General features: G+C 33.6%; 1 protein-coding gene across 7 annotated transcripts in view; it reads right to left on the bottom strand.

Moving 5' to 3' along the window:
- The window catches only part of LOC128171756 (MYCBP-associated protein-like), a 43,839-nt gene that overhangs the window by 13,231 nt on the left and 3,199 nt on the right, over window positions 1-27,409 (bottom strand). For 2 of the 7 annotated variants that reach the window (XM_052837524.1, XM_052837526.1), the window contains exons 1-15: window positions 16,393-16,615; window positions 16,119-16,225; window positions 15,451-15,619; window positions 14,869-14,988; window positions 14,545-14,608; window positions 13,937-14,141; window positions 13,355-13,473; window positions 12,508-12,745; window positions 12,014-12,086; window positions 8,927-9,114; window positions 7,836-7,982; window positions 4,771-4,884; window positions 4,219-4,343; window positions 3,592-3,701; window positions 2,043-2,102 (exon numbers count right to left, since the gene is read on the bottom strand). In XM_052837524.1, coding sequence (XP_052693484.1) covers window positions 2,043-2,102; window positions 3,592-3,701; window positions 4,219-4,343; window positions 4,771-4,884; window positions 7,836-7,982; window positions 8,927-9,114; window positions 12,014-12,086; window positions 12,508-12,745; window positions 13,355-13,473; window positions 13,937-14,141; window positions 14,545-14,608; window positions 14,869-14,988; window positions 15,451-15,619; window positions 16,119-16,225; window positions 16,393-16,600 — 2,047 coding nt within the window. In that variant the 5' untranslated portion in view covers window positions 16,601-16,615. Of the gene's footprint in view, window positions 1-472; window positions 545-2,042; window positions 2,103-3,591; window positions 3,702-4,218; window positions 4,344-4,770; window positions 4,885-7,835; window positions 7,983-8,926; window positions 9,115-12,013; window positions 12,087-12,507; window positions 12,746-13,354; window positions 13,474-13,936; window positions 14,142-14,544; window positions 14,609-14,868; window positions 14,989-15,450; window positions 15,620-16,118; window positions 16,226-16,392; window positions 16,616-16,822; window positions 16,930-17,356; window positions 17,515-27,409 lie in introns of those variants that run through there. The other 5 variants (XM_052837525.1, XM_052837527.1, XM_052837528.1 and 2 more) reach the window with 4 other exon arrangements.

Here is a 27,409-nt window from a genome sequence, read left to right as displayed (position 1 = left end):
ATATGACCTCAGGTATTAATTTTGTTTCATTTCTAAGAAACAAGTACATGTACTGAAAATGAAAAAAAAAGTAGTTGAATTTTAGTGAATTAATGAAATGTAGACTTTATGAAATGATGGCATATTGCTGCATGACTTTAGTTTATTGATTAAATCATTAAATGAATTGTTCATAGTATATAATTCTCTGGAAACATGCAGCCAATTAAGGGTCAATGACAGTCATTTTATATGCAGTTTATGCATATATCAATATTCTCCTAGATTTAACAGCAGAAAGAGGTTATTGGAGATTAAATCTATTTCAGCAGAATGTAAATATGTATATTACTAAAATGTAAATTAATTAAGACAGTTGACCAATGACAGCTTTGCATTATATCAGTTGCCATGGTTGCAAGGAAAGATAACTCAGAAGAAGTAAAGTCTCGCTAGTAAGTTTAAACAGTACTATCAAGGGGGGATAACTCACTGGTGTCACTCTCCGCATTTGATAAGCGGGAGGGTTGGCGTCGGTTACTTAACCGAGATTCGGCTACAACATCTGATGAAAGGATGGAAAAAAATTAGTAACACACCTCATTGCACACACCCACACATACAAAAATTAACCAATTATGAAATTACGTTCGGAAATTGTTGAGACATATACTCCTACTAGTGACTGTCTGGCACCCAAACTTTCAATGTGATTATGTAAATTGTTTTTAACAAAATATTCACTCAGTGCTATCTTGACTTCTTTTGAATTAATATTTATAAATAAGGTTTGTTAAAGGTGCATGCCAGTTATCCCTACAGTTCATCTATTAGAAAGATGAATAACCGAGGTCATTGTGTCAATAATTTCCGAGCATCCCTCATATATATATCACAAAAAAAGGCACAGCAAAATCAAATATAAATAAATGATATAAATATCAGATAGTTATAAGCATCATAAATCTGCTGGTTTCTTTGCCTGATTTATTTTTCAATTACAGTCGAACTTTGATATCTCGAACACCGATATCTCAAATACAATGGATATGTCGAAGTGATTTGAAAGTCCCAAGCTACTTATTTTTTAAGTATTTTAACCTTGATATCTCTATATTTGGATATCTCAAAGGTTTTTATCAGTCCCATCTAGTTCGAGATAACAAAGTTTTACTGTTTATGATTCATAACTACATATTTACCAGACATTCAATTTCAAGATAATGTGATTAAAAAACAAATTTAGAAAATACAGTGTGAAAAACCCCTATTTATGTATAATTATATACAATGTATTTTATTCTTTTAAAGGATAGCCTTTAAAACAAATGAAAAGCTGTCAATGTGACAGCAAACCGGGTTTTCATTTAAGTGTCGATCATCTCTCTCCCTCTCTCATAGAGAAAAGGGGGTGCTTATGGCATATAAGACCTAGGTATATGTCTAACTTAAAGACTTTTTCAAAAATATTTCAACCTCCATGGATAGGAAAAGAATGAAAAATATCCCAAGATTTTCAAATAAATACATTTGGCTTTACGGAAAAATAATTGTTGACCAGAAAAAATCAAATTATCACCAAATGAGATTAAGGAATTGTTTACTGAAGAAAAAAAACTCCAAGTCTGAAATCCAACGTGTGTACAAGTTTATGAAAGGTCAAACAGAGGTTACTTATAACTGGAAGTAGCCTTTTTGTGTGTAAATAATATTCTTGGAAAACAACCTTATCTATAATAATGGTAGATCTATACAAAACATTTTAAAGAAATCAAAACAACTACACCTACAACAAATAGGAGAGATAAACAACAAAGCAAAATGTCCTTATAAAGAAGCAAAACAAATTAATTTGCTGCAATTATAAGCAAACAAGACCCAAAAGAGACACCCACCTCACCTAGAAATTAGACTAGTGATAATTTATTAAATGATGAAAAAAAAAACATCTCACTGAAAACAAAGAAAGAATTATTTATGCTAAAGCTAGAGTCACATGATCAGCCTCACTTTGATTGACCAATCAGTGTGCAGAATAAACTAGAATCACTCATTGGACTCACTTTTACTGAAAGCCGAGACAACAGCAGTCATTGTTGTCACTTTCTTAAACATCCTGTATGCTGAAAGGGCCGAAATACAAACAATAAAATTAGAATTAATCGGCACAAATTTCTACTTCTATGATGTGTTTTGAAATTTTACTGTCTACCTTTTTCATGAGAGAGAGAGAGAGAGAGAGAGAGAGAGAGAGAGAGAGAGAGAGAGAGAGAGAGAGAGAGAGAGAGAGAATCTCCTTAAAAGAGAAATTGAGAGATTAAAGTAAGGAAAAAAAAGATAAGGGGAGATAACAGAGAGAGAGAGAGAGAGAGAGAGAAAGAGAGAGAGAGAGTTTTTTTTCACAAAGTAATGCATATAAATAAACTAGAGAATTGACTGTTCACATTTAATCATAGAAGCAAAGGTTCACTAATGAAAATCCAGTGTCTCCATTAGGAAATCAGAAGAAATGAAGAAATGAAAGGGATAATAAGATCGACGGACCATTGTTTCCTTACAGCATTCAGACAAATTATAGATCTAGCTGATCACCACAGTACAATACACACACATGCTTGCTAGTCACACTGATCTGAAACTAGAATATCTACCAGAAGTCTGAGATATACTCTGAGATACAAAGCCAATATGTCTTAGAGCTGAACTCATCTAGGAGAACTCAGATGTGAGATTAAGATTGTGAGCACAATACACACTGAGACAGGATATGCTGAGATACTCAACATCTCACTAAGTTTCCATTTACACAGAGATACAGGCTGCGTACAAATATGTGTCAAGATATTGGACTACAGTGTTGTTCTAAAGATTGACCCACCATTTTCTGAGTCCATGTTATGTTCATCTCTATCTAGTGTGTCTAAATTTTTTATGTCACATAATTAAAACACATTTTTTGAAAAAGCAAACTAAAACAAAATGAATTAAAAATTAAAAACAAACTAAGTGTCCTATTAAAAAAGCTCTTTTCTCGTCTGAAATAATAATTTTCCAGACAAGAGAAACTATCTTTCATGTTACACTTTATCATGGTATATGAATGGCTTTCAAAAAGTATTAGGATTTTCTTTATGAATAAAATAAACTCTTGAAAGGTGATATTTTACATATTTCAAATAATACATGCTGTTTATAGATACATACTGTAATTCCTCATTTAATGTAAGTACTTAATTCCGCGATTCCGCTGTTATAAATCAATTTGCAAGAATACAAAATCGCAAACATCCAATTTTTTGTCATAATTTTATACAGCTCAAAACTGTCTGAAAAGTAAAATTGAGATTATGAAGTACTCGAGGAGTGCTTCCTGCAATTTAATGTGGATACTTATTCCTCGCATTTAAAAAGAAATTTACAGTATAAAGCTTAATCATATTTTTTCTCCCACCTACAAAGTAAAGTATGATAAATCAACCTTTCATCTCATTGACAAAATAAATACATCAAAGCAAAATGCAACACCAAATAGCACTCACTACGTACAAAAATGAAATAAAGCTACGTGACACTTGTAACTAAACACCGCAAAAATTTTATTTTTCTACTCACTAAAATCGTCTGGAAGATCGTCATTTTCTTTCTCTGGAAGTCCCATCATTTGTCGGATTCCGTACGACTCCCTCACTATACCGTCCACAGCCTCTAGCAATAACTCATACCTGGAAGAAATTTTTAAGTTCATCTTCATTTACGATGACTTTTATGTCATGACTGAGGCGAACGCAACAAAATCCCAACACAGTCCTCTCAAAGCAAAAAACACTAAAAGATAATAAATTCACTGAATTTCATAGCTTTCTCAATTAACCTTCAAATATGATAAAAAGCTTTGATTTTAGCATCGGCTCATACACTTTGAACAACTTTTAAATGAAGGTAGGACTGCAATTTTAATTAAGGGGGCTGGATAGTTGAGGCCAATTTTTGGACTAAATTAATCTTCTTAAGATAAAGAGCTCTGTATAAAAATATAGGAAAATAATCAAATTTTACACTTTCATGTTTTAAAATTTTTCCTTCACTATATGATATAGTTTATGGCTAAAAATCATATTTGAAAATTTGATATAGGTCTGATAGGAGATTTTTTGAACTTCAAGCCTCCTTTAAAAAATCTTTATGCAGTACGTGTATCCCACTTTATAGTCAATACTCTCTCAGCTAGACGGTACTTACCCCACTTTATAAAGGTCTTTTTTAACAGGCTTGTTCGGACAGAAGGACATCTTTGTGACAACAGCGTTCAACTGGTGGAGGAAATTCTCTTTTCTCTCATCATCTTCATCCATTGCTACGATCTCCTGTATTGTGTAAATGATTATGCTATTATTTTTCTCTATGTAAAACAGTGAATGTCACATGGTACATGTATTTCTAAAATTAGAAACAATCTTAAGTTTTTTGTTTGTAAAGGATACTACTTGATTTTGTGTATCAACATAAGAACAAAATTGAGGTGGTTGGTGCTGAATGATTTTAATATGATGAAAAAACAGTATCTGATAAAAACAAAAGAAAACGGGAATTTTTTTGACTTATCAACAAAATCTTGGGAGCTGGAGTTCAACGAATTATGATAATAAAAAAAAATTGACCCTAAAAGATAAACCTGTTTTGATTGCACGGTCAGTGTGAGAATAGTGCCAAAAACTAATTATGATGAAAAGACAAATTTGACCAAAAAGTAAAAATTTCTTTGTAGTGGTCAGTGACAGGAGAATGACCTACATCTCTGAGATCCTCCACGGACAGGTCCCAGACCCGTCCCTCGCGCTCCTCCTCCGGGGCGATCTCCAGATACAGCTGCTTCAGTTCAGTCACCAATGCGTGGTTGTAGTGTAACTATAAATAGAACACACATAGCTAAAAAAGAGCACGTCTTTCGATATAATTATAATATATATGTAGCAATATCAAGGAAAGAAAATAAAACATAGCTAAAAAGAAGAAGCCTGTACATAGAAATAGAACTCCTTTATTTAAAAATATTTATATCTACCGAGTATTATTGCCTCTATTTCTTACGAAAACTTATAGTTAATACATAGCTCTATAGAAACAGCCAGACAGAAATCTACACGCCCAGTTTATCGATTGGTCGAAATCTACAGCGGCTGAAACTAACAAGAAACTGACAGGAGTGAAATTGACACACACATTGTTTATCGATTGGTCGAAGCCTACAGTGACCTAAGTCTCACAGGAGACGATTTGGCTGTTTCTTTTAGCTAACGTACTTACGTACATTAACTGTAATTAAGTAAATTTTACTTACTTTTGATAATCAATTTATTAATTAGTCAAAAGAAAGATGTAAATATAAATAATAAAATGCTTTTTTTGATGATTCATGCGAGTTATGAAGGTAGCGATCACTGCAGAAAAAATTTACATAACCTGCTAACGCGGGTTATGTATTTTTCCTGCAATGTCGCTTCATATCCCGCATGAATCACGAAAGAAAGCATTTTATTGTTTAATTTAAATATATGTGGCTATATAACAATGAAAAATAGAAATAGAATTGCGAAAAAAAAAACCACTTTAGCTAAGAAGAAAACACATGTAGCTAAACCAGAATACATAACTTAAGTTGGAACTCTTGTAAATACGAAGCTAAAAACTAAAAAAATGGAAAATTGGTCACAAATAGAACACATGTAGCTAAACTTAGAACTCATGCACATGCTGTCGCCAAGAACATGTTGCTAAAGAATAAAACATGTGATCATGTAGCAGTGTAGCATCATACAGCTAAATGTACGTCAACTATATTATGGTCAGAATTAAGGCTGGATGGCCGTGCCCATTTTAAGGACTGTACTTATCTCCTTTAGCGGAAGAGCTCTGTTTGAAGATATTACAGGAAAATACAAAATTAAAAAATTATTAACAAGTGAAAAGCTGTCAATGTGACAGCAAACCGGGTTTTCTTTTATGTAAACTGTATCCATAATCCATGTCAAACCTTATCCAGTGAAATGGAGTACCCTACATGTATATGCAACATTTTGCCAAAAAATGACTAAGTTCAAAAGCTGGTATTTTTTTCATAAATTATCGGAAATCAAAATCCTAGCAATATGCACACCTCTGATATATGTACAATTGATCTGCAAAAGAACAACTTCCTATCTTGAGAACTGTAGGAGGAGTTATCCGTACAATGAGGGTACCCTATATGCAATATTTTGCCAAAAAATGACTAAGTTCAAAAGCTGGTATTTTTTCGATAAATTATCAGAAATCAAAATCCTAGCAATATGCACACCTCTGATATATGTTCAATTGATCTGCAAAAGAACAACTTCCTATCTTGAGAACTGTAGGAGGAGTTATCCGTACAATGAGGGTACCCTATATGCAATATTTTGCCAAAAAATGACTAAGTTCAAAAGCTGGTATTTTTTCGATAAATTATCAGAAATCAAAATCCTAGCAATATGCACACCTCTGATATATGTTCAATTGATCTGCAAAAGAACAACTTCCTATCTTGTGAACTGTAGGAGGAGTTATCCGTACAATGAGGGTACCCTATATGCAATATTTTGCCAAAAAATGACTAAGTTCAAAAGCTGGTATTTTTTCGATAAATTATCGGAAATCAAAATCCTAGCAATATGCACACCTCTGATATATGTACAATTGATCTGCAAAAGAACAACTTCCTATCTTGAAAACTGTAGGAGGAGTTATCCGTACAATGAGGGTACCCTTTTGGCAGCCGCCCGCCCGCCAATCCGCCCGCCCGCCCGCCATTTTCACCATTTTAATAACCGGATTTTTCCGTTGGAAAACCCGGTTAAAAATTATTAAGAAATCAAAATCTTATAACTACGGAATTTTTCTTTACTTGATAATAGAATATAGCTTTATAAATACATTGTGGAATCATTTTTATATGTGGGGGTCAATGTTCGTGGGTAGCCAAAATTTTCCTGGTTCATGTGGACGTAATTTTGTTGGTAGTGTAATCGGGTTAATTTTAAAAGATATTAAACAAATTATTGTGTAGCCTATAGGTTTGTTGGGATATAAATTCGTGGGCAAGGATTACCCACAGACGCCACGAACATTGGTCCCCCACGAACAATGGTGATTGATTTCCAAAGTACTTGATAATTACTTAATTAATAATAATTAAATATCTGATGGTTAATTTGTTGTCCGCCCAGCCATCTGTTAAAGAAGATTAATAAAATAAAACCCACGATCTTCTTGAAAATAGATGTAGTTTTATAAGAAGCATGTTAACTAATATTACAAGTGCGTTTAGCTTTAATCATTGAAAGAATAAGTTTGTGATACATCTTTAGAATATACATATTATATACTATAAATATAATATAGATTTATATAAAATATTATATTAAAGTGGTATTGGACACCTCCATGTTGTGATGCATTGTTTATAAAAATAAACAACAAAACCAAGTGTAATAATTATATAAGTAGTTTCTTTCCCATAATGGTCACCTAACAGCCTAACGCAGTGGGTTAAAGGGTTTACTACGAAGCCATGAGTTTGAATCCTGCTGGGGTTTTTTACATTTTTTACCTCTCAAAAAATTTTCAAAAGCCAGCCATTTTTTGGTTAAATAGTGTAAAGTTTGAAAATTCTGAACTGGTGAAAGAATTCAAATTTTAATGTACTCCAGAATGATATCAACAAATATCCCATACCACCTTAATTATCAACAGGATAAGTTTGTGATACATATATAGAATATATATAATATATAGATAATATAGATTATATATAATATATTGTAAATGATTGTCACTCAGACCTTCGGATTGTTCCTACTGAATATTTCCTCATCAGTGATGTAGGCATCGATCGGTGAGGAGGGTCGGTCGGGCGTCTTGATTCCGCTGATGATGTCATACATGATCTGTCGAATCACCTGCTCTGATTGCTTCTGTTGCAGATCTCGCTGTAGAACGAAGAAAAATTTACAAATATTTAAAGCAAAATCAACAAAGAAAAGAAATATAATGCAGACTAAAATCATTCATTTATATTTTTTAATCCATCCCATCCCCAAGTATAACAAACACATTGAATATTGATAAATAGATATAGAGGAAAAGAAATTAATTTAATGTTCTTAAATCCTCCCTCTCTCATTATAATAAATGTAAAAATAAAAGAAATATTTTAAAACCTTCATTCCATCCTCCCCTATACAACTAAAATCCACCTTCCTTTCTCCTATCCCCCCCCCCCAATCCACTTTACAACTGGATCCCATACTTCTCCATCTACAGTTCCTCTCTTTCCATTTTCTCTCATTCCTTTCTCTCCCTTCCTCCTTTTCCCTATCTCTAGTTCTTCTCTCTCATAAATATTACCTGTAGATCCTTTTTTCCTATTTTCTCTACCTCTAGTTCCACACTTCTGTTTCCCCTTCCTCTGGTTTCCCTGTCCCCTATATACATATGAATCAATCCCTAATGTACCTCTTATTCCTTTCCTTCCTTCTTTTCTTACATCTAGTCCCTACCCAAACATCAGATCCATCTTTTCCTACCTCAAATTCCCCCCCCCCCAAGATTCTACCCCTTTCCTTCCCTACCTCTTGTTCCCCAACCTTCTATTTCATAAGATCCACCCCTTCCTTACCTCTTTCATACCCCCACCCCCTATACCATAGGATCCACCCCTTCCCTTTCTTACCTATTTTATTCCCCCACCCCCTATACCATAGGATCCACCCCTTCCCTTTCTAACCTATTTTATTCCCCCACCCCTATACCATAGGATCCACCCCTTCCTTACCTCTTTTATTCCCCCACCCCCTATACCATAGGATCCACCCCTTCCTTACCTCTTTTATTCCCCCACCCCCTATACCATAGGATCCACCCCTTTCCTTACCTCTAGCTCCTCCCTCTCCCGCTGAAACTTGTCTTCCTGGAGGGCGATACCCCTGAGGGTCACAATCAGGGCGGCGCCCCCACACAGGCTGGGGCGGGTCTCAAATTTCCACTGCTCTGTGAAAACCCCAGCGTTGGGGGACTTGAAGACGAATGGAAACTTCATGGTCTCTCCAGGTAAAATCACACCTTGAAAAAATTGAGAAAGTTTATTTTAAGGTGGCTCGACAAACAATTTATCGTCAGTTGGATATCTGAAGTATCTTCTTTACATTATTGTTTCACAATTAAAAGATCTTTCAAAAGTAAGTTCATGATTATTTTTTTTTGCATTTTTTTGGAAACAGTTCAAAAATCATTTTGCCTGAAAACAAGATACTAGTAGGTAATTTAATTGGAACTTAACAGAATAACAAACTAACTCAAAAAAGAAAACAATATGGCAGATCACAAAAAGAATAATATGAACAAATGAAAAAATATCACAGAAAATAGAATTCACTGAAAAAAATTCTAACCCTTGAAATATGGTCGATATATGTTGCCTGTTTTAAAATAAACAAAACAAACTAATTTCAAATAACATTAACGATGGTTTCAAGATTCTGAGACAAAAGATTACGGATATCTCTTAAAGCATTATCAATATTGACTGAAGGATTCTTTCCATGTTAATTGCCAATTTCTTAACAGGTTCTCATTGTAATGATGTACCCCCCCCCCCCCTTTCTACTTTTTATTTTATGACAATAATGTTTGATGACACAGTCTAACTTATTGTTTCATCTATGACAGTGTTCAATGAACTATACTGAGTCAATGACTGTAATATTTCGCTATTTTGTATGAGCTTGGAGCGGGTTGATATTTCTATCAAATAGAGTCAATGACTGTAATATGTTTTTGTACATGGTGGTGATTTGGAGAGGGTTGATACAGTATTCATACACCCAGAGCTTGATACTAAATAGTTAAATGTATGCAATTTGTTTTTACGTAATATTTTTGTGTTATGATATTATAAAGAAGTTTAGAATATTAGTGGTAGACATGTGTAAACAATGTCGAGGAAATTCGGACTGTGCACGAATTCGTTTTTATGTTTTATTTCATCTTGATTGTTGATCACGATGATATTATTTAGTTGTCCTTATGCTATGCCTAAGTCTTATCTATGTAAAATAATGTTACCTTTGTTATATGGCCGGAAAATTGCACGTATATGTTCATATGAGCCACATGTTTTCCTGTCTGCTCGCTTCCGGTTTAGTTCGATGTCTATATAGTCGATAAACTTATGCTTGAGTATTGATATTAAATGATGTTAATTCTTGAGTTAACATTGTGTATTGTTAAAACTATTGATTGAAAGTTGTTTGGTATATTTTGTACTTAACGTTTTGATTGTGATTGATTTTTATGTTACGTTGTAAACTGTGAATGGAAGTTGTTGAAATTATAAATTTATCGATAAAGTAGTGTGATTTCCAATATCACACGTTAGGTGGCGCTAGTCCAAAAGCGACTTTTTTTTAGTCATCCTATCACATATCACTATTGTGATCACATGATCAATTATTGATTTTTGCCGCTGAATGTTTTGATCGTTTGCTCATTAGTATAAATACCGAGTTTTATCGTCTGTACATCACTTCTGACTCCTTGGTTTTAAAGAGCAGTTGGTACGTTTAGTCGTTCCAATTTATTTTTATTATTATTTTATTTTATTTTATTTATTTAACTTAGGGATTAATATTTTTATTTATTTATATGATCGGAATATCAACTATGCGGTGATTTAACTGCGAGTTGTTATTTCCGTGATTTCTATTGAGTTAGTAAATTTTACGGAAATTATTAGATTTTTAATTTGATTGAAATTGGTTAAGATTTTAAAGTATTTTTGATTGAGAATTAATTTTTGAACAAGTAGATTTATTTAATTATTTTTGGCGATTTTTGGGAAATTATTTTTCTTCAGTAATATTTTTCTTTTGAGATTTATTGATAAGTAAGTCATAGGAATAAACCATATTGTATATCAAAACAGTAATTTAACTGTGATATGCATCTGTGGTTCTGTTTTAATTAGCTTTAAGTAGGGTAACCATAATGAACAACACAGTAATTTAACTGTACGTTCATGTTTTGGTCGTTTATAAATTTTCTTGTATAATATATAGTGATAGGTTAACCATAACGGTGAACCAGTGAGTAATTTAACTCAGTTCACCAAATGGTACAGTAAATCCTGTTTTGCATTTAATCAAATGCCACATAATGGGATTATTTAATAAGAGTTATTCCCCTTTGCCCACCCTTATATTTTTGGGAGGTTTTTAAATGAAGGTTCTGATGATACATTAATGATTTTTTAATTTATTTATTATATGTGTAATTAAGGTGTGAATGAGTGTGAGAGTGTAATTATAATTATAGTATTACATATGTTATGTTATTGAATAAATTTAATGTTATTATCTTGAATAAATCTTGATTATTTAATTGAATGAATTCAGGAGTTCTGCACAGATCCGACTGGTTTTGACTTTGTTTATAAGTTTTGCGTAATTTTAAATATCTTACAATGCTGCTGCGCTACATTAAAGCTTTATAGGTTAGCGATATGTTACAGCTACCCGTGAGCATTACACTCATGAACATAATTTTGTGGATTGACTTGTATAATAAACAAATTACCGGTAATACAGCATTTAAGAATTTATTGAGGATGAAAATTCATGGAGCCCATGTACAGAAATGTACAAGAAAATTGAGCAAATTTTAATTATCAGTACTTATTTACAAGTACTTACCACTGCTGTTATTGAAGTATTTACAAGTACTTACCACTGCTGTTATTGAAGTGTTTACAAGTACTTACCGCTGCTGTTATTGAAGTGTTTACCAGTACTTACCACTGCTGTTATTGAAGTGTTTACCAGTACTTACCACTGCTGTTATTGAAGTGTTTACCAGTACTTACCACTGCTGTTATTGAAGTGTATACCAGTACTTACCACTGCTGTTATTGAAGTGTTTACCAGTACTTACCACTGCTGATATTGAAGTGTTTACAAGTACTTACCACTGCTGTTATTGAAGTAGAACCGCTGGACTCTTGCATGGACAAGGTCAAATGGATTCTCCTTCGGAAGTTTCTGTACAAAAAATTATGTATGGATTAGAGTTATTTCCCTTTCTTTAGCCCTTTCTTTCCCCATTTAATTCCATTAAAAGCTGTAAAATGCATTTTTTTTTGTTCTAATCAACCTTTCCTTTCTTTGTACAAATTTCTTAATCTCCCTCTTGAATAGTTCCCACATCTTAAAATGACAATACACATTACCCCTTCAAACAATAGTCACCACAATTTCCTTACTTTCTAATTGAAATACAAGGATGTGGTTCTGTCATTATTTACCGTATGTACAGAAAATGAATATCCTTTCAAAATTTCCCCCCAAATCAGTTTCAATACTTTCTCCAAAAATAGTCCCCATATTATAGTCCCAATAGTCCCCTTTCTAATCAAATTACATATTTTTCTGTTAAAATTTCTTGTAAAACTGGTTCCCATACCTTCCAGTCGTAATACACGGACGTGGTTCCGTCGTTGATGATGTATAGGTACGAGGTCACACGGTCACCAGACAGCGATTCAAATGTGACCCTAGCCTCGATTCCGATCTGGTCCGCGTAACTGTAACTGTCTCCAGTCCAGCGGGCGGGCTGACCAGCGAAACTGATGGAGGGACCGAATACACTCTCCTCCTTACCCTCGTCTTTCTCGTCAACTTCCTGCAGGGGTTCTTGGTCCCTACATAGAGATGAAAATATATCACAAATATATCGCATTGAAAAGGGATTTTGATTATGATTATAAGGCAATAAGGTTGGTTTGTTAGAAGCTTTGACTGCGAGAAAAGCAATGTCAAATAGTGCCCAATTTAGGCACTGGACCTGAAATCTAACATGTTGCCTTCTAAACCATCTAAACAACTTAAAAACAACTTCTAAACAACTTCTCTACCATGTTGCATAATCACATTGACTCTGACCTATAATTTTTCAGATTATGAATTTTTTGTCTTTTTAGGAAAGGAGCCAAGTTTCAACAAACTAGCACATACTAGCAGACAGAAAATATTGAAACAGAACATAAACCATACATCACCAGATACCAGTATAACCGCTGTCTAAGTTGTTATCCCTTTGGATCCACTCCCTTCTACTTAAAGATAGCACTGATCCATCCCTTCAAGAAGTCTAAATCCAACCCTTCATAACACAAGAAACCTGGATCCACCCCTTTATAATACAAAAAGTCTGGATCCACCCCTTCACTAAATCCACCCCTTCATAATACTAGAGACCTGGATCCACCCCTTTATAATATAAAAAGTATGGATCCACTCCTTCAACTTACAGATAATCCATTCCCCCTTCTGTAAATCTCTCTTCCTCCTCCAGCATTCCTAGGTTGGACTGTACACGTTCACGGTTTACTGGGTTCGCTGTTCCGATAACTTCTAACTGGTCAAAGTCCTAAATTAAAAAAAAAATAACCAATTAAAATTAACTTTTTAACAAAAATAAAAATTTCTACCTCTATAACAAAACAAAATCTTTTATCTTAGTCGCCTAACACCAAAAAGCTTGACGAAAAAATATCTTATCATAAAAATCCCCTCCATAATTTTAAAGTTAAAAATAAGAATTTCTAAAATGCAGGTTTAAATTTATTTTTCATAACTGAGTGAAATACTATGAAACAACTGCATTTTCTAGTAATAACCTCTGTTAAGAGGTATTGATGTTTAATGTCATTTTTAAACCATACGAATCTCCTTTATATAAAGAGCTCTACACAAAATTATAGAAAAATGCCCACATTTTAAATCTTTAAGATTTTGAATATTTATTTACTTAAAAATAGTTTATGGTCAAATATTTCATAATTGAAATTTTAAGGCAGATTAGATGGGTAAACCACCTTAACACTACATACCGGTCTGTGAGGGTCCAGTTCCGTGATGACATCCTTAAGCTGTTCCTTCCTCTCCTCTAGGTACGGGTTCTTGTGCCAGGGGTAGTGTACAGGGGTGGTGTGATGGGGGGGCCAGTACCATCCCTTCTCGTTCCTGACCGACTTAGGCACCCCGATGTGTTCTATGGGCCGGGGGTAGCCCTGTTCCGACTTGGTCAAGGTCATGCTATAAATAGAAATGTCATGTAGGTTATTGTCGTGCTGTACGTAGAAAATAAAACACATGAAGTGGGTAACTACAAAGATTGAACACCTTTATATCAGTTGTTTTATATGAAATTCATAACACTTGTTTCTCAGTCATTATTTTCTCATGTGAATTTCATATGAAAAGAGAAGATGGTTATTTCATAAGTTTCATATACATAAATTGTTTTAATAACTTTACAATATATATCATACAACTTTCAGTACATGTATCTGATAAATTATTTCTTCATGTTAATTTCATGTGAGTGAATGAACACTCACATAAATTTGACATGTATTAACATAAGGTTTATTTTTTATAACTATTAGTTAATTACCAACCTTTTTAAAATTATTAATTATCTAAAACATCAGCTTACTGAATTCCAGTCTCGTCGTCACCAAATTTCTCCTGTTGTTTCCAGAACTCGCTGCCGACACGATCTGAACACAAAGTAATCAAAGTTAGATAACTCTAGCCAAAATCCAGCAAGTTTTTTTTTTTATTGATTAGAAGGATTCAAATCTTTATAAAGAAAAATTGAATACTCCCTAACTTATTTCTCAATATTTCAATAATAAATGGGAATAACGAATTGAGTAGGATTTTGTGAAAGCAATTTGAGATTTGTGTATCACAATTTAGTGTACTTTTAGGAGGTTGTGTTGTCAATTCATTATTCACCTACACCACCAGTACTTACATCCCTTCCCATAATCCTTTGCGGGGATCGCACGGTCGATGATGTAACGTTCCTCTTCAATCTTTCGGTAATTGTCAGCAGCGTTCATTGCCAAATCTTCTGGGTTTTTCTGCAGAAGCTCTATAAAAAGACACCAGACATTTGTTCACGTCCTAAACACTTTAGCAAAAACAATCTCAACATTTACAAACTGGTACATGTTAATGAACAATATAAAATCTCGTGAGAGTAAAAAGTCAACATTGATATGAAATAACTGTTTAATCTAACTGTTTAATATGACAACTGAATATGTATCTGTGTGCAGTATAACCAAAAAAAATAAACAAAGTTATCCATGGTACATGTTCTAGTAGAGAAACCATTTCTGGGAACTAGTTCTCTAGGAGAGCCCGTACCCTATTACTAGGGTATGAGTTCTCCAGGGTACGAGTTCTCCTGGATATGAGTTCTCCAGGGTACGAGTTCTCCAGGGTACGAGTTCTACAGGGTATGAGTTTTCTAGGGTACAAGTTCTCTAGGGTACAAGTTCTCCGGTACAACTTATCCTGATTCCATCTGATAACTATTAAAATAACTTACTAGATATGTATCCCTGCTGTCTTTTTCTCTCCATCATCTTCATCTGCCAGTTTATAAGTGCGTTGTTCTCATTATTTCGCTGTCTGTCACCTCTGTCCCGCTTCTTTTTCTCGTATTTTAAGGTTGGGCGGTCAGGTTCAAGGTCAGCTTCACTAGGGACAGGCAGGTCCTAAAAACATTTGGAGAAATTTTAGAGAATATGTATTTTTCAAGAGTAAGATAAAAGAGGAATACTAGAAACTCTAGCAGAACATGGTAGAATGTCTACAGTTTGTGTTTTATTTCCATAAACAACCACGACCATGAAAGATCTTAGACTTAAAGTAAGAATTTCAATCTCATATTCAATGCTTTTGGATCATAACAACAGATAAATTTGTTTGTTTGTATTTCTTGATAAAAATTGAGTGCTTTTACATATTCTGACTCAGTAACAAAATAGCTTAATGTAGCCTTATCTTTGTCAACTACACTGTATTGTTCTAAATTGTATATTCCTTTTTTCTTTTGAGAAGAATTTTTCAGAAAATCTTCATTTATTTAGACTAAGTCTTCTTCAATGATATTTATCAACACAAATTTTTAAATCCATTTTCAAAAGAAATTTCCCCCAAGATTAAGCTGATCAGACTTATCACTTCCCACAATTACGGTAAATGGTCCCTTACCAACAGGTCTCCCCTTTTGATGGCCTCCTTCCTGAACTCATCATAAGAGCCAAGCAGACTGTGGGGGATTGGCGCCCCTTCATCATTGTAGCGGGGACCAGCAAAACCTAGCAAAACAAATGAAACAATTAACAAAACAGTTATATTTATTTTAAATCTAATAAATTGATCAAACAATTTTCAAAAAAGTGTTTTACAGAAGACTGGATCTAGATCCTATCTATGGAGAGAGAGAGAGAGAGAGAGAGAGAGAGAGAGAGAGAGAGAGATCTACCTGAGTAGTCAGGCTCCTTTACTGGAGCATCTACTGGTGCAGGACGAGCCACCGTTACTCTGCAAAGAAAGATACTCCAATATATCTTAAAATGCTTTAAAAAATCTGTCCTATTTAAATCAAAGAACTGAACAAAGATAATGTTTACAAAACACTTTTGACAGAATGAAAATTTCTGTCCATCAAAAATGTGTCGGTTTTGTAACATACTCACTTATGAAATAAAAATGTACCATATTTTTTCTTGTCAATTTCATAACAAAAAATCATTGCATAGGTTTTCATGAAAATAATGATGCTTATTTTTTTTTCTTTATTTTAATGAAGGCAGTTTTGTAGTTTCAATTTCTCATTGAAAATAAAGTTTTTTTTCTTATTTGATTGGAGATTTTTACAAAGGGACTACAGTTTTTGGAGTTGTCTCCCTTACACTTTGGGTTTGGGTTTGTCCCACTCTGACGCTGGCTTCATCTTACGGACCGTCAGGCGGGTGGATTTAGGAGTTTTAGGGGCGGTGGGTGGGGCCGCTTCATGAAGCTGAAACAAATAAAATATATTTTGAAGATTTGAGGTCTCTGTTCTTTGTAATATCTGTATGAACAATTTTCTTCATTTTGTCTCCGCAGCTTCTGTTAAAATGCATTGGTACTTGTAGTACTACCATCATGGTCATAAAAAAAAAACTTTTTGCAGTGAGCCAGTTTATTATTGGTATAGTTTGCAAATTAAAATTTTCTGTTATATTTTAAATATTTAGGCCCTTAGATACAAAAGACCAATTTTTTTTTTTATTAATTATAATAGTGCATGCAATTCGACAAAATAAAATTGACCTCCTATATAATTTTGATTTCTTTGGCCTAAAATCCTAGCGACAAAAATTGAATAATAATAATAAGTGCATGTTTATCTACTGAATGAGGAAACTGTCTTCCATCTGATAAAAATCTATTAAAGTAATTACAGTTTTAAGGACATCCTCCTTAATCTGGAGTTTTTCAATCTCCTCGTTCCAGATGACATTCCGAGTGGGAGACTGGTTCTCATCGGCACCATCTTGGGAAGGGGTACCAGCTTTCTCAGGAGTTCCCGCCTGGTTTTTGCTACGTCCCTTAAGCTTATCTAAAAGTGACATGTCAATATTGCCAAATTTTAATACATGTACTATAAACTAACGTTTTGAAAGTGAAATTATCATCAGATTCAATATCGATAAGTCCATGACAACAATCACTCAGATTTTTCAAATAATTTCAAAGAACATTTTTTTTTAGATTAATTAATTTTCTCATTTTTTTTTCACAGTGTATATGAATATCTTAATTTGCTACTCACAAATTTGACATTCAAAAAATGTAAGTTTCTCTTTCTCTGTTGCTTACTTCTGTCATACCCTTAACACACAGTACAATGCAACATTGATCATGCAATACGCAATTTCATTACGTGATCGTGTGCAAGTAATGCATTTGTAGCACAATTGTGGAAGTTATTATTAAATTGATTGCCGTATCTAACACTGGCTTCAATTTTGCCAATCTCATTAACCGGTACTTTTGTTGCCATTTTCAATTATACATGTTGGCATAAGTTTTCTTTCAATATCTTTTAATTAAAAATGAAATGTCCATTCCTAAGAATTCAACAATTACAAAATAAATTGTAAAATTAAATTCAAATCACTACTCTAGTACAAAAAAAATCTCTCAGTAAATATTCAGAACTCAATACTGTGCTGTGCACAATATCAGCAGTTTGTCTTCAAGAAAATCTTATTTTTTCACTTTATTCACCCCCACTGGGCCTATTACAATTTGACACCAATTAGATTCAAGGTGGTTCTTTTAGTCAATAAGATTTGATGGTTATGATAAGATTATGGAATTACAATTGAAGATAAATTTCTTGGGTATATTAGGATTTGTATATCGTAATTGCTCATGAACTTTAAAAGATTCCATTACAGAACATTTTAATTGCTTTAACACACACACACACAAAAACATCCAAAAGCTTGTTTATAAGACTGTGATATGGATGTTTTTGACCAAAGTAATAATTTTTTGACATACCTCACTTAAAGGATTAAAGTTTTGATTGATTTATTGAAAAAATTTTAAGACCAAGATTTTTCCTATGTCCATATTTACTGAAATCAAATCATATTCCAATGACTCCTTCAAGTCCTAAATCTTATAATTGCCTTGATAAAAGGAAATGTTTCTTCAATGAAAAAAATCATCTTAATGACATTTCACCAAAATTCTGGACAATCCAATTCCTTATTCACTCAAATGATAGATTTCCCCTCTTAATGTCTCAGTGTTCACCTGATTTACTACAGAATCATTAGATTATGTAGCTGGGCTAAATTTTGATGAATTTTGAATTGGGCTAAATTTTGTAGGTTCTCCTTAGTACCCCCAAAAAACTACATCCTCAAAACAAATTATGAAACAGTGATCATTCCTTCATCATACACCTCCAATTAAATCCACGAAATCATGTGCCTGACTCCCCATGAACCTGAGAAACATTGAAGATCCTTGAAAAAGTGTCTCCCGCCAAATTAAACATTTTCACAAATATCATCAAGTAGAGATATGTTGACACAATCTAATGTAACAAACCCATGGAAACACCATGGCCACAAATTCATAGAACTTAAAGCCCAGAATCCTACGGAAAATTCCAATGACAGCACCATGGCAACAAATTCATAGAACTTAAAGCCCAGAATCCTACGGAAAATTCAAATGGAAGCACCATGGCAACAAATTCATAGAACTTAAAGCCCAGAATCCAATGGAAAATATACATGGAAACACCATGGCCACAGTAGAACCATGTACACAAACCCCATTAAAACACCACTACCATATAATATAAAGCTCGTGGAACACACATAGGAAACACCGCTGCCATATCAAAGAAACCTCATGGAAACGTCCGACTTACGGCCATCTTTTCCAATGACTGACATCCGTCTGCCATGAGGGTGGTGGGCACTTTGCTTGTGTGCGCCATGATCCAATTTCGGGGCGTGTGTTCCATGGTCACGACTTAATCGCCGTTCCAATTTACTCCCTCCGTGAGCGTGGTCGTCCTTCCCCATGATTTTTTTCTTCTTCAATTTTTGACTCTCCTTTTGGTTTGATGTTATTTTCCCTAGTACGTACTCTCAATTAATTCTTGGCAATTCATTACAAATAGTCTAACATAGATTCCCACAAAGTTATACTAAATGTTCACTTCAAAATTGAAATATTTTTTATGCAATCTCACAATAACGTAGGATTTCCTCTACTGTCAGTGATTGGAAATAGTCGGTATCGAATTCCCACTTTAAAAAAAAACGTTTGTTAGAATTGTCTTATCAGATGTAAAAGGGCTTCGCAAAATGGGTTTCGACCCGATTTCTACATTTGAAATAGAAATACCACAATAATGGTCGTAAATGTCAATTTTATCAGAAACTGGAAAGACAATCACATTAAATGCATTTTTCGCCTGACAGTTCGATCCTAGTCACTAATTTTGTCACACGTCTCCAACACAAACTCTAAGGAATTTTATGGAGAGTTCTTAATGGCTGTTTGCGGCAATGAACACCATTAAACACATAAAAAACACATTACAAAGCTCTCACTAAAAATTCCCTCTATCGAGTTTCAAATACTACTTAATTCCTGATAAGAGAAAGTTCCTACAAACAATATAAAGAATCCTCAGACAGTAATATCACAAGCAATTAAAATCTCATCATAATTTTTTTTCCATATTGAAAAAAGTCAATACACAGCCAATTCAATATTTATTTCCTAATGCAGGCAGCCTTAGAATCAACAATGGCCTTTTCACAATGAAAATTTTTTGGTTGTTGTTGTTGAATTTAATCGCACTTAATCACTCAAATGCATCGAATATCATTTAATGAATTTCTCCTGTTGTCATCTCCATGGCGACATTAAAACACAAAAACTACTATCCAATTTCTCTCTGTCAATCGAGCTTTCTTTAACTCCAGGGCGTTTTCGCATGAAATGAAAGGAAATAGGCATATATATAAACAACTAAAGTCCTTATTTTCTGGGATGGCTGAACCCAAATAAATTTTCAAAATCCAACTCAATGGGGAACAATATGGAAATTTTGTTCACAAGTCAATGCATTGGATGAAAAATATAAAGTGATTTACGCCTTTTCACCATCGAACAAAACACCTGATATTAACAGCACCAGTGGTGTATGAAAAAAAAATCTTAAACAACTTGTGACGATTAAATTTATTCATGACGAGCAATTTTTCAATCCAGCAAAGTTTGATAGAGTACGACTTTAATATGACCTATGAAAAACAGAATACTGAAAAATTCAACAACAAAAAAAAATTAAATGTTGGAATTTAATAAGCAGAATAAGATATGAACAAATTGGAATAACACTTTATAAAAGTGTCTAACGTTGAATTTAAATCCCCCTTTCCAATATATCTGCTTGCATGCAATTCAATATGCCTGTAATAATTATGAGAGATTTGACGGGCTGTTTGCGATCTCCAGGATATCTCTAGTCTCACATAATGTTAGAAATCTATTCAAACTTAGCAACCCACTTTGCGCAAGGAGCAAAAAAGCAAAACTCTATTAAATAACAAACATTGTGTACACTAGAGAAATATTTGGAGAAACGAATGTCATCTTAAAAACTACTTGTGCGAAAACACGGCTGTATTTATATTCATAATCATGTTTAAAGAATGATGTCTTTTCCCGTGCGACAATATCAATATTTGCGCAAGTTACCGTATTTGCTTTAAATTTCTTCTGTAAATATATTTTTTGTATCATTTGCATTTTAAAGATAAAAATTTTAAAAGAACCTACATAAAAAGAATAATGTGTCAGATTTGTGAGAGGGTTAATTGTATTAAAAAAAATCATAATAAACACTTCGATATTTGACTTTGGACATTAAAAGTAGGCCATTATTTCACAAGTTTCGAAATCAAGTCCATTTTTTTTTAAATTTAAATTTGCATTATTCAGAACCACTGAACTGGTAATTGGAAAGAGGGGAAATCTAGAGGTAACTATTCCCAACTCCAAGAAGTTAAAAGTACCTCAAGAAAACATTTTGTCCCCTCTTCACTAAGCATTGTTGAAGAGTAAGTATATACTTTTCAAATTTGACCTTGATAATAATAAATGACCTTGACCATCGCAGTCATGACAAATTGATGCTGTATACTTGTGTACATATCGATACATGTATGTAGCAGTAATTCATAGGTTATGAAGATTTAAATATTTTCAGAAAAGATGAAAAGAAAAGCCTGACAAAACCTCAAAGAAGGCCTAGATTTTTTACTTCATGGAGGTCAGCAAATTCATGCTGCAGCAACTTTAAATGAAATGCAAATTGCAGAGCAATATCAATAATTAATGACATCAGAAGAGAAAAAAATCCAGACATTACGGAAATAATGATGGCTAGAAACAATGGTAACTGTCTGTCAAAAGGATACTCAAGGTATTGTGAGATTGGCCCATGTACTCAGATGACAATATGGCTTTATCAAGCTTAAAGTCCCAATACCATTGTTAACACACATCATTAATTCAACAACTTTGATATTGATTGGGAAAATGTGAGATTGTAATAAGGATCATAACAATCTCTCTTTCTTTCTCCCCCTCTCTCTCTCAAAATAGAAAGAAAGAAGAAAAGTAAAATATTCATGCCCAACCCTTACCAACAGAGTGTGGTCTGTTTGTTTGTATAAACATATTTTATGATATAAGAAATAAATAAAACGATATTAAAAGGACTAGAAACAAGTTCTACATTTTAAGTATTCAGAAGAGGTCATAAACAATAAATTATGTTAGAGAGAGAGAGAGAGAAAGAGAGAGAGAGAAAGACAAACACAGAGAGAGACAGAGAGAGATAGAGAGCAAAACATGCAACTGTTCCCTCTATAACGACCATAACTTGAAATGTACTAAGGAATTTGAAAACAATCAATAAACCTCTCTTAAGACTTGTCAGAAAATGATGCTTCAGAGAAGATGGCGTAAATTCTACTCCTGTTTATCAACCAATCAATCAACTCAATTTGAAGAGAATATGATATTCAATGAAAAAAGGAGAAAAAACATTTCTGGTAACTTACAGTACAAGCTACTTGTGCTTTTTCTCTGATTCTCATTAGCACCACTACTATATTTTATCAAAATGGACAATTCAATAGGACTGAAAAAAATATCTCAAGAGATTTAACATTATGTCCTACTTGCCCTTTTCCTGTGAATCTCATTAGCACTTAATAGCTGTGTTAAATACAAAAGGACAATTCAAAACGCAAAAAACGAACTTCAAATTTCTCTCGAGAGATTTTACAACATAACCTACTTGCACTTCTTCTGCGATTCTCGTTCGCACTACTGGCGGCAGAACTGGTTTGGGAGCTTTTACGATCCCCGATCGCTGTGGAGGTGTTCTGTCGCCTCAGTGGTGCAGAGTTGTGCTTCGGCCGCTCTTTTTGGACGGGTGTCGACTGAGACACCACTTGCATTGACAACCTGCGGCTTCCAACCTCTGAACTCATTATTCAATGGACGATTTTTTCCTCAGTTAATAACCACACCAATTATAATTCACTTCAAATTTGTAAATTTTTTCGGTATTTATAATCCACATAAAATTTTGTAAATAATTCATACATTTGCGAAATACACCCTCTTTTTATGTCTGCTTACACATACATGTATTTCGGGTTTTCGAGACAAATTACAAAATATTACACTAAATGTTATTGGCCATTAATTTGCTTTTTCTAATTAACGCAACACTTGTCACAATTACTGGAATCAGAATCTCACAAAGATCAAAACTGAAATGGCTCTGCTGTGCTAATTGGGTGATTTTCCCCTTAAAATGTTTGATTTGAACAATTTTTCTCCTCGATAAATATTCTAATAAGTAAAATTTCCCTGTTCATTTGCATGGTATTTGCTCATTAACCAATTCCGTTACCATATTTTTCACCATTAGGAATTCAAAGTAATCAAATTCACATCCACTTGTCAATATGCAAGACGATTTAATCTACACAGCTGAACAAATAACTCCAATCAGTTCTTATGGACAAAAAAATTTCACTCCTTTTTTAACCCTTCAGAACAATTTGTTTCATCTGTGGGTCTATTAGATCCTGATTTAGAAATCTCTCGCAACAAAAACATGAACAGAGTACAATGTATAATCAACCGCTTCCAGATTTTAAACCATCCTTTGGATCTCCATCCCGAATTTGAAATGTTCAAATTTTCAAAGAAAGTATATGAAGACCGTGTTCTAAAACTCTTCAAGAGCTTTCAAAATTTTTAACTATATCATAACTTCACAAACTGTAGCTCTTCTCTTTTGTCAAAACACTTGTCTTTGTGAAACTTTTAAGGAAGATTAGAACCACTGATTGAGGAGATGTAAATCAAACAAAGAGATGTCTGTTGTCGTAATTTTGTCTTTTAATTTATATCAGCGAAGCTTCTAGGAGACCGAGATGAACAGATGTAATGTTGGTTGTCAAGAACCGAAAAAAGTATGAGGAGTGGGTAAAATCAGTTCCCACACAGTCTTCTGCTTTTTATAAAGATCCAAAGATGGCAGACATTAATATCATAAGAAATGCCAGCTAGGATACCGAAAAAGACAAGTGTAATTTCTCTCATCCAATACTGATAAAATTCTTCAAATAAAAAGGGAAATTAATTGCTCATAATTCACAGAATCCATTTGAAATCTCTTAATTCTCTCTTTGTGGTATAGGCATACATCATTTTCACACCCTTCTGTTCTTCGTGGAGGAAAATGTTTTGTCACTTTTGAAAGATATATTGTGTCTCAAGAACTCGGTTTAGATGGTTGTTTCCAATGATAAACATGTATATGATCAAAAAGTCCTGGGTTGATCTTTTTTATGGTTTTCCATCAAATTCTCAATACATGTCATCTGCACTCAGATAGTTTGAAATAATTCCCCCAAAATAACCATCGCCCAAGGAATCTTTCAAATATTCTGTTCGAGTTTTCAAATTTTTGCACGAAACACAGTTTCAATCATTTGAACTCTTGGAAAATTGGATGAAGGAATTTCACCATTCTCAAACTTATAAACATTTATGCAGATTCACCAAAATACAAAATTAAACAATCCAAAGAGAATCCATACTCTCCTATAAATGACCAAACTTTGTTCCACGAAACTATTAATAATCCTCTCTCATGCAAGAAAATCCGCAATGGACAGATTTCATCAGACCTCTGGCAGACGATTGGCTAGCTGTAATTGTCAAATTCCATGACAAGGTACCGAATTCCCACCAGATTTTAATAAACTCCATACATTATTAATCACAGCACACACATTCACAGAGAGACCAAAAACGGCCAACAATGGACAAGTGACAGGGAAAATCACGAATATTTGTTTACCAAACAAACTGACAACGAAGTGAAGAGGAAATCAAGTTTCAATGTATCAATTCCTGTCTCTCAATGTCCTTTCTCTTTATACTTTATACTTAGTTACATAGAGTTAGACAGAAAATGTGACAATGGGTCTTTGAATAAAGAAAAGGGGCAAATATAGAAACAGAAATGTATCAATCATAAAAGAGTAAACTTTCCTCAAAATCTTTATATAATTGCTTGTTCTAATATCTTACGACTTCTTTACAATATTTGTACAAAAATTTGCTTCAGAACCTTTAAAAAAAAATTAATGACACTTTTACAACCTCTTAACTGACTTATATTGGAGAACTTTCATGGGGTCTTGATGTATTTTCATATCATTTCCCCTCTTTGGTACCCCTGGCCCCTGCTATTTGGGTGTGCCCCCTTTGGCTGGCCCCGTCACTCACTTTATTGACACATCATTTTATACAGATACTTAGCTGTCCCTTCCACATGCATTTTGTTTGTCTTTCTCCAGGACACACAACAAATTAACCAGATTGTTCCACAGATAACAATGCTCCGGTATTTGATATATTGACAATGCATACAGCTGTTTGTTTTATTTCTCTGACAATAGCTCTGGTATCATGTAATCCCCCTGTTCTCAATAAGGGGAGAAAATTCTTGAGAAAACTCTCTCTCTCTCTCTCTCTCTCTCTCTCTCTCTCTCTCTCTCTCTCTCTCTCTCTCTCTCAGCTGTAGTAACATATTTCATAAACCTGTTAAAACACATCAATGTGAACAAGACTCCCTCTCTCTCTCTCTCTCTCTCTCTCTCTCTCTCTCTCTCTCTCTCTCTCTCAGAGCTGTAGTTACATATTTCGTAAACCTGTTAAAATACATCAATGTGAACAAGACTCAGATCTCTCTCTCTCTCTCTCTCTCTCTCTCTCTCTCTCTCTCTCTCTCTCTCTCTCTCTCTCTCTCAGCTGTAGTTACATATTTCGTAAACCTGTTAAAACACATCAATGTGAACAAGACTCCCCCCTCTCTCTCTCTCTCTCTCTCTCTCTCTCTCTCTCTCAGCTGTAGTTACATATTTTGTAAACCTGTTAAAACACATCAATGTCAACAAAACTTTGATTGATCATGTTTAAAAGAGCAAAATTCAAATTGCGATATTGTGATTTTTCAATGCACGGATGTTTTCCCTGATTAAACATACTTGAGGAATTTAGAAATTTCTAAAATGATCTAATAATTGCATCAATAAAGTTAAACCTTCATACCATATGCTTATACATGTATTTGTCAGATCTCCCTCTAAATATCTTCTAATGTTAACTTTGCATAACTACTCTCAAACAAATCAAATTCAACCTTTATATGTCTTTTCACTATGAACCACCTTGTGTTGACATTACAGAGAGATGAACATTATTTTCTCAGCAATCTCAAACTTTCTTTAAGAGGATAAGATGGCCATGAAGATTTAAAGGGGTTGGTTACTGACTCTCAAATTTTATTTGATCATTAGAAATGAATTCCTAAAACATTGTAAATGATAAAATCAGAAAAATAGAATTTGACCAAAATCGTGATTTATATATGCCCCTTTAACGGTGTGGTTTTTTTAAAGGTAGGTGCCATGAATTCAACAATTTTTACGTCAGTATGTTTGAACCAGTATTTTATCTCACAGATCTATTAACTGAGCTATCAGCAGTTACAAAGAATTTTAATCATAAAACCCTGAATATTAACTGCAGGCTATTATAACAAATTATCATACATGTGTAATTTATTCAGTTTTCCAACTGCCTCATATCAAATCAATATGCAAGCACATTTGAATATTTTTAAACTTTTATTGGAAATCTTCAATGACATGTCATTGTGTCAAAATTGTTAGAATATTGCAATGTGAGTAAATATGATATACGTACAGTGCAATTCCCGTGATTATATTGCCCTTACTCCAGGGCATTTCTTACATTACATGGATCCCTTACCTGAAATCTCCCCTGCAATGTGAGTATCAGGTACACATTTGCATATCATTGTCAGTACAATTTCCTGAATAATATTGCCCTTATTCAAGGGCATTTCTTACATTATATGGACCTCTTACCTAAAATCTGCCCTGCACTTTGATTTTTTGAGGTACATGTGTTCATTTCTATATATTCTTGTCAATATGATTCCCTGATTGTTATTGTCCTTATGCCAGGGCATTTCATACATTATATTGCCCTCTTACCTAAAATCTGCCCAGCAGCTAATTTTGTCTGCAAGCCTCCGAGTTTGCTGCCAAAAATTTTCTTTGCAGTTTCCTGGGTACTGTTTCCTTCATTACTTCCTTCGCTGATTTTTGATTGGGTGCTTATTTTTTTCAAGAGTTTCCCAAAACTAGCCATTTCTTAATTCCTTTATGAAATTAGGTCTATTCATTAGAATTTATAGTATAAAGAAAAAAAATTGAAAAAATATTACACAAAATATTTTTTCTGCATCTATACAGCTTCTTAATTAATAATATCCCCAGAATGAA

Source organism: Crassostrea angulata, chromosome 2 (assembly GCF_025612915.1).
Source record: "Crassostrea angulata isolate pt1a10 chromosome 2, ASM2561291v2, whole genome shotgun sequence".
NCBI lineage: Eukaryota > Metazoa > Mollusca > Bivalvia > Ostreida > Ostreidae > Magallana > Magallana angulata.
Note: the sequence above shows the minus strand (reverse complement) of the source record. Positions and strands in the feature narration are given on the sequence as shown.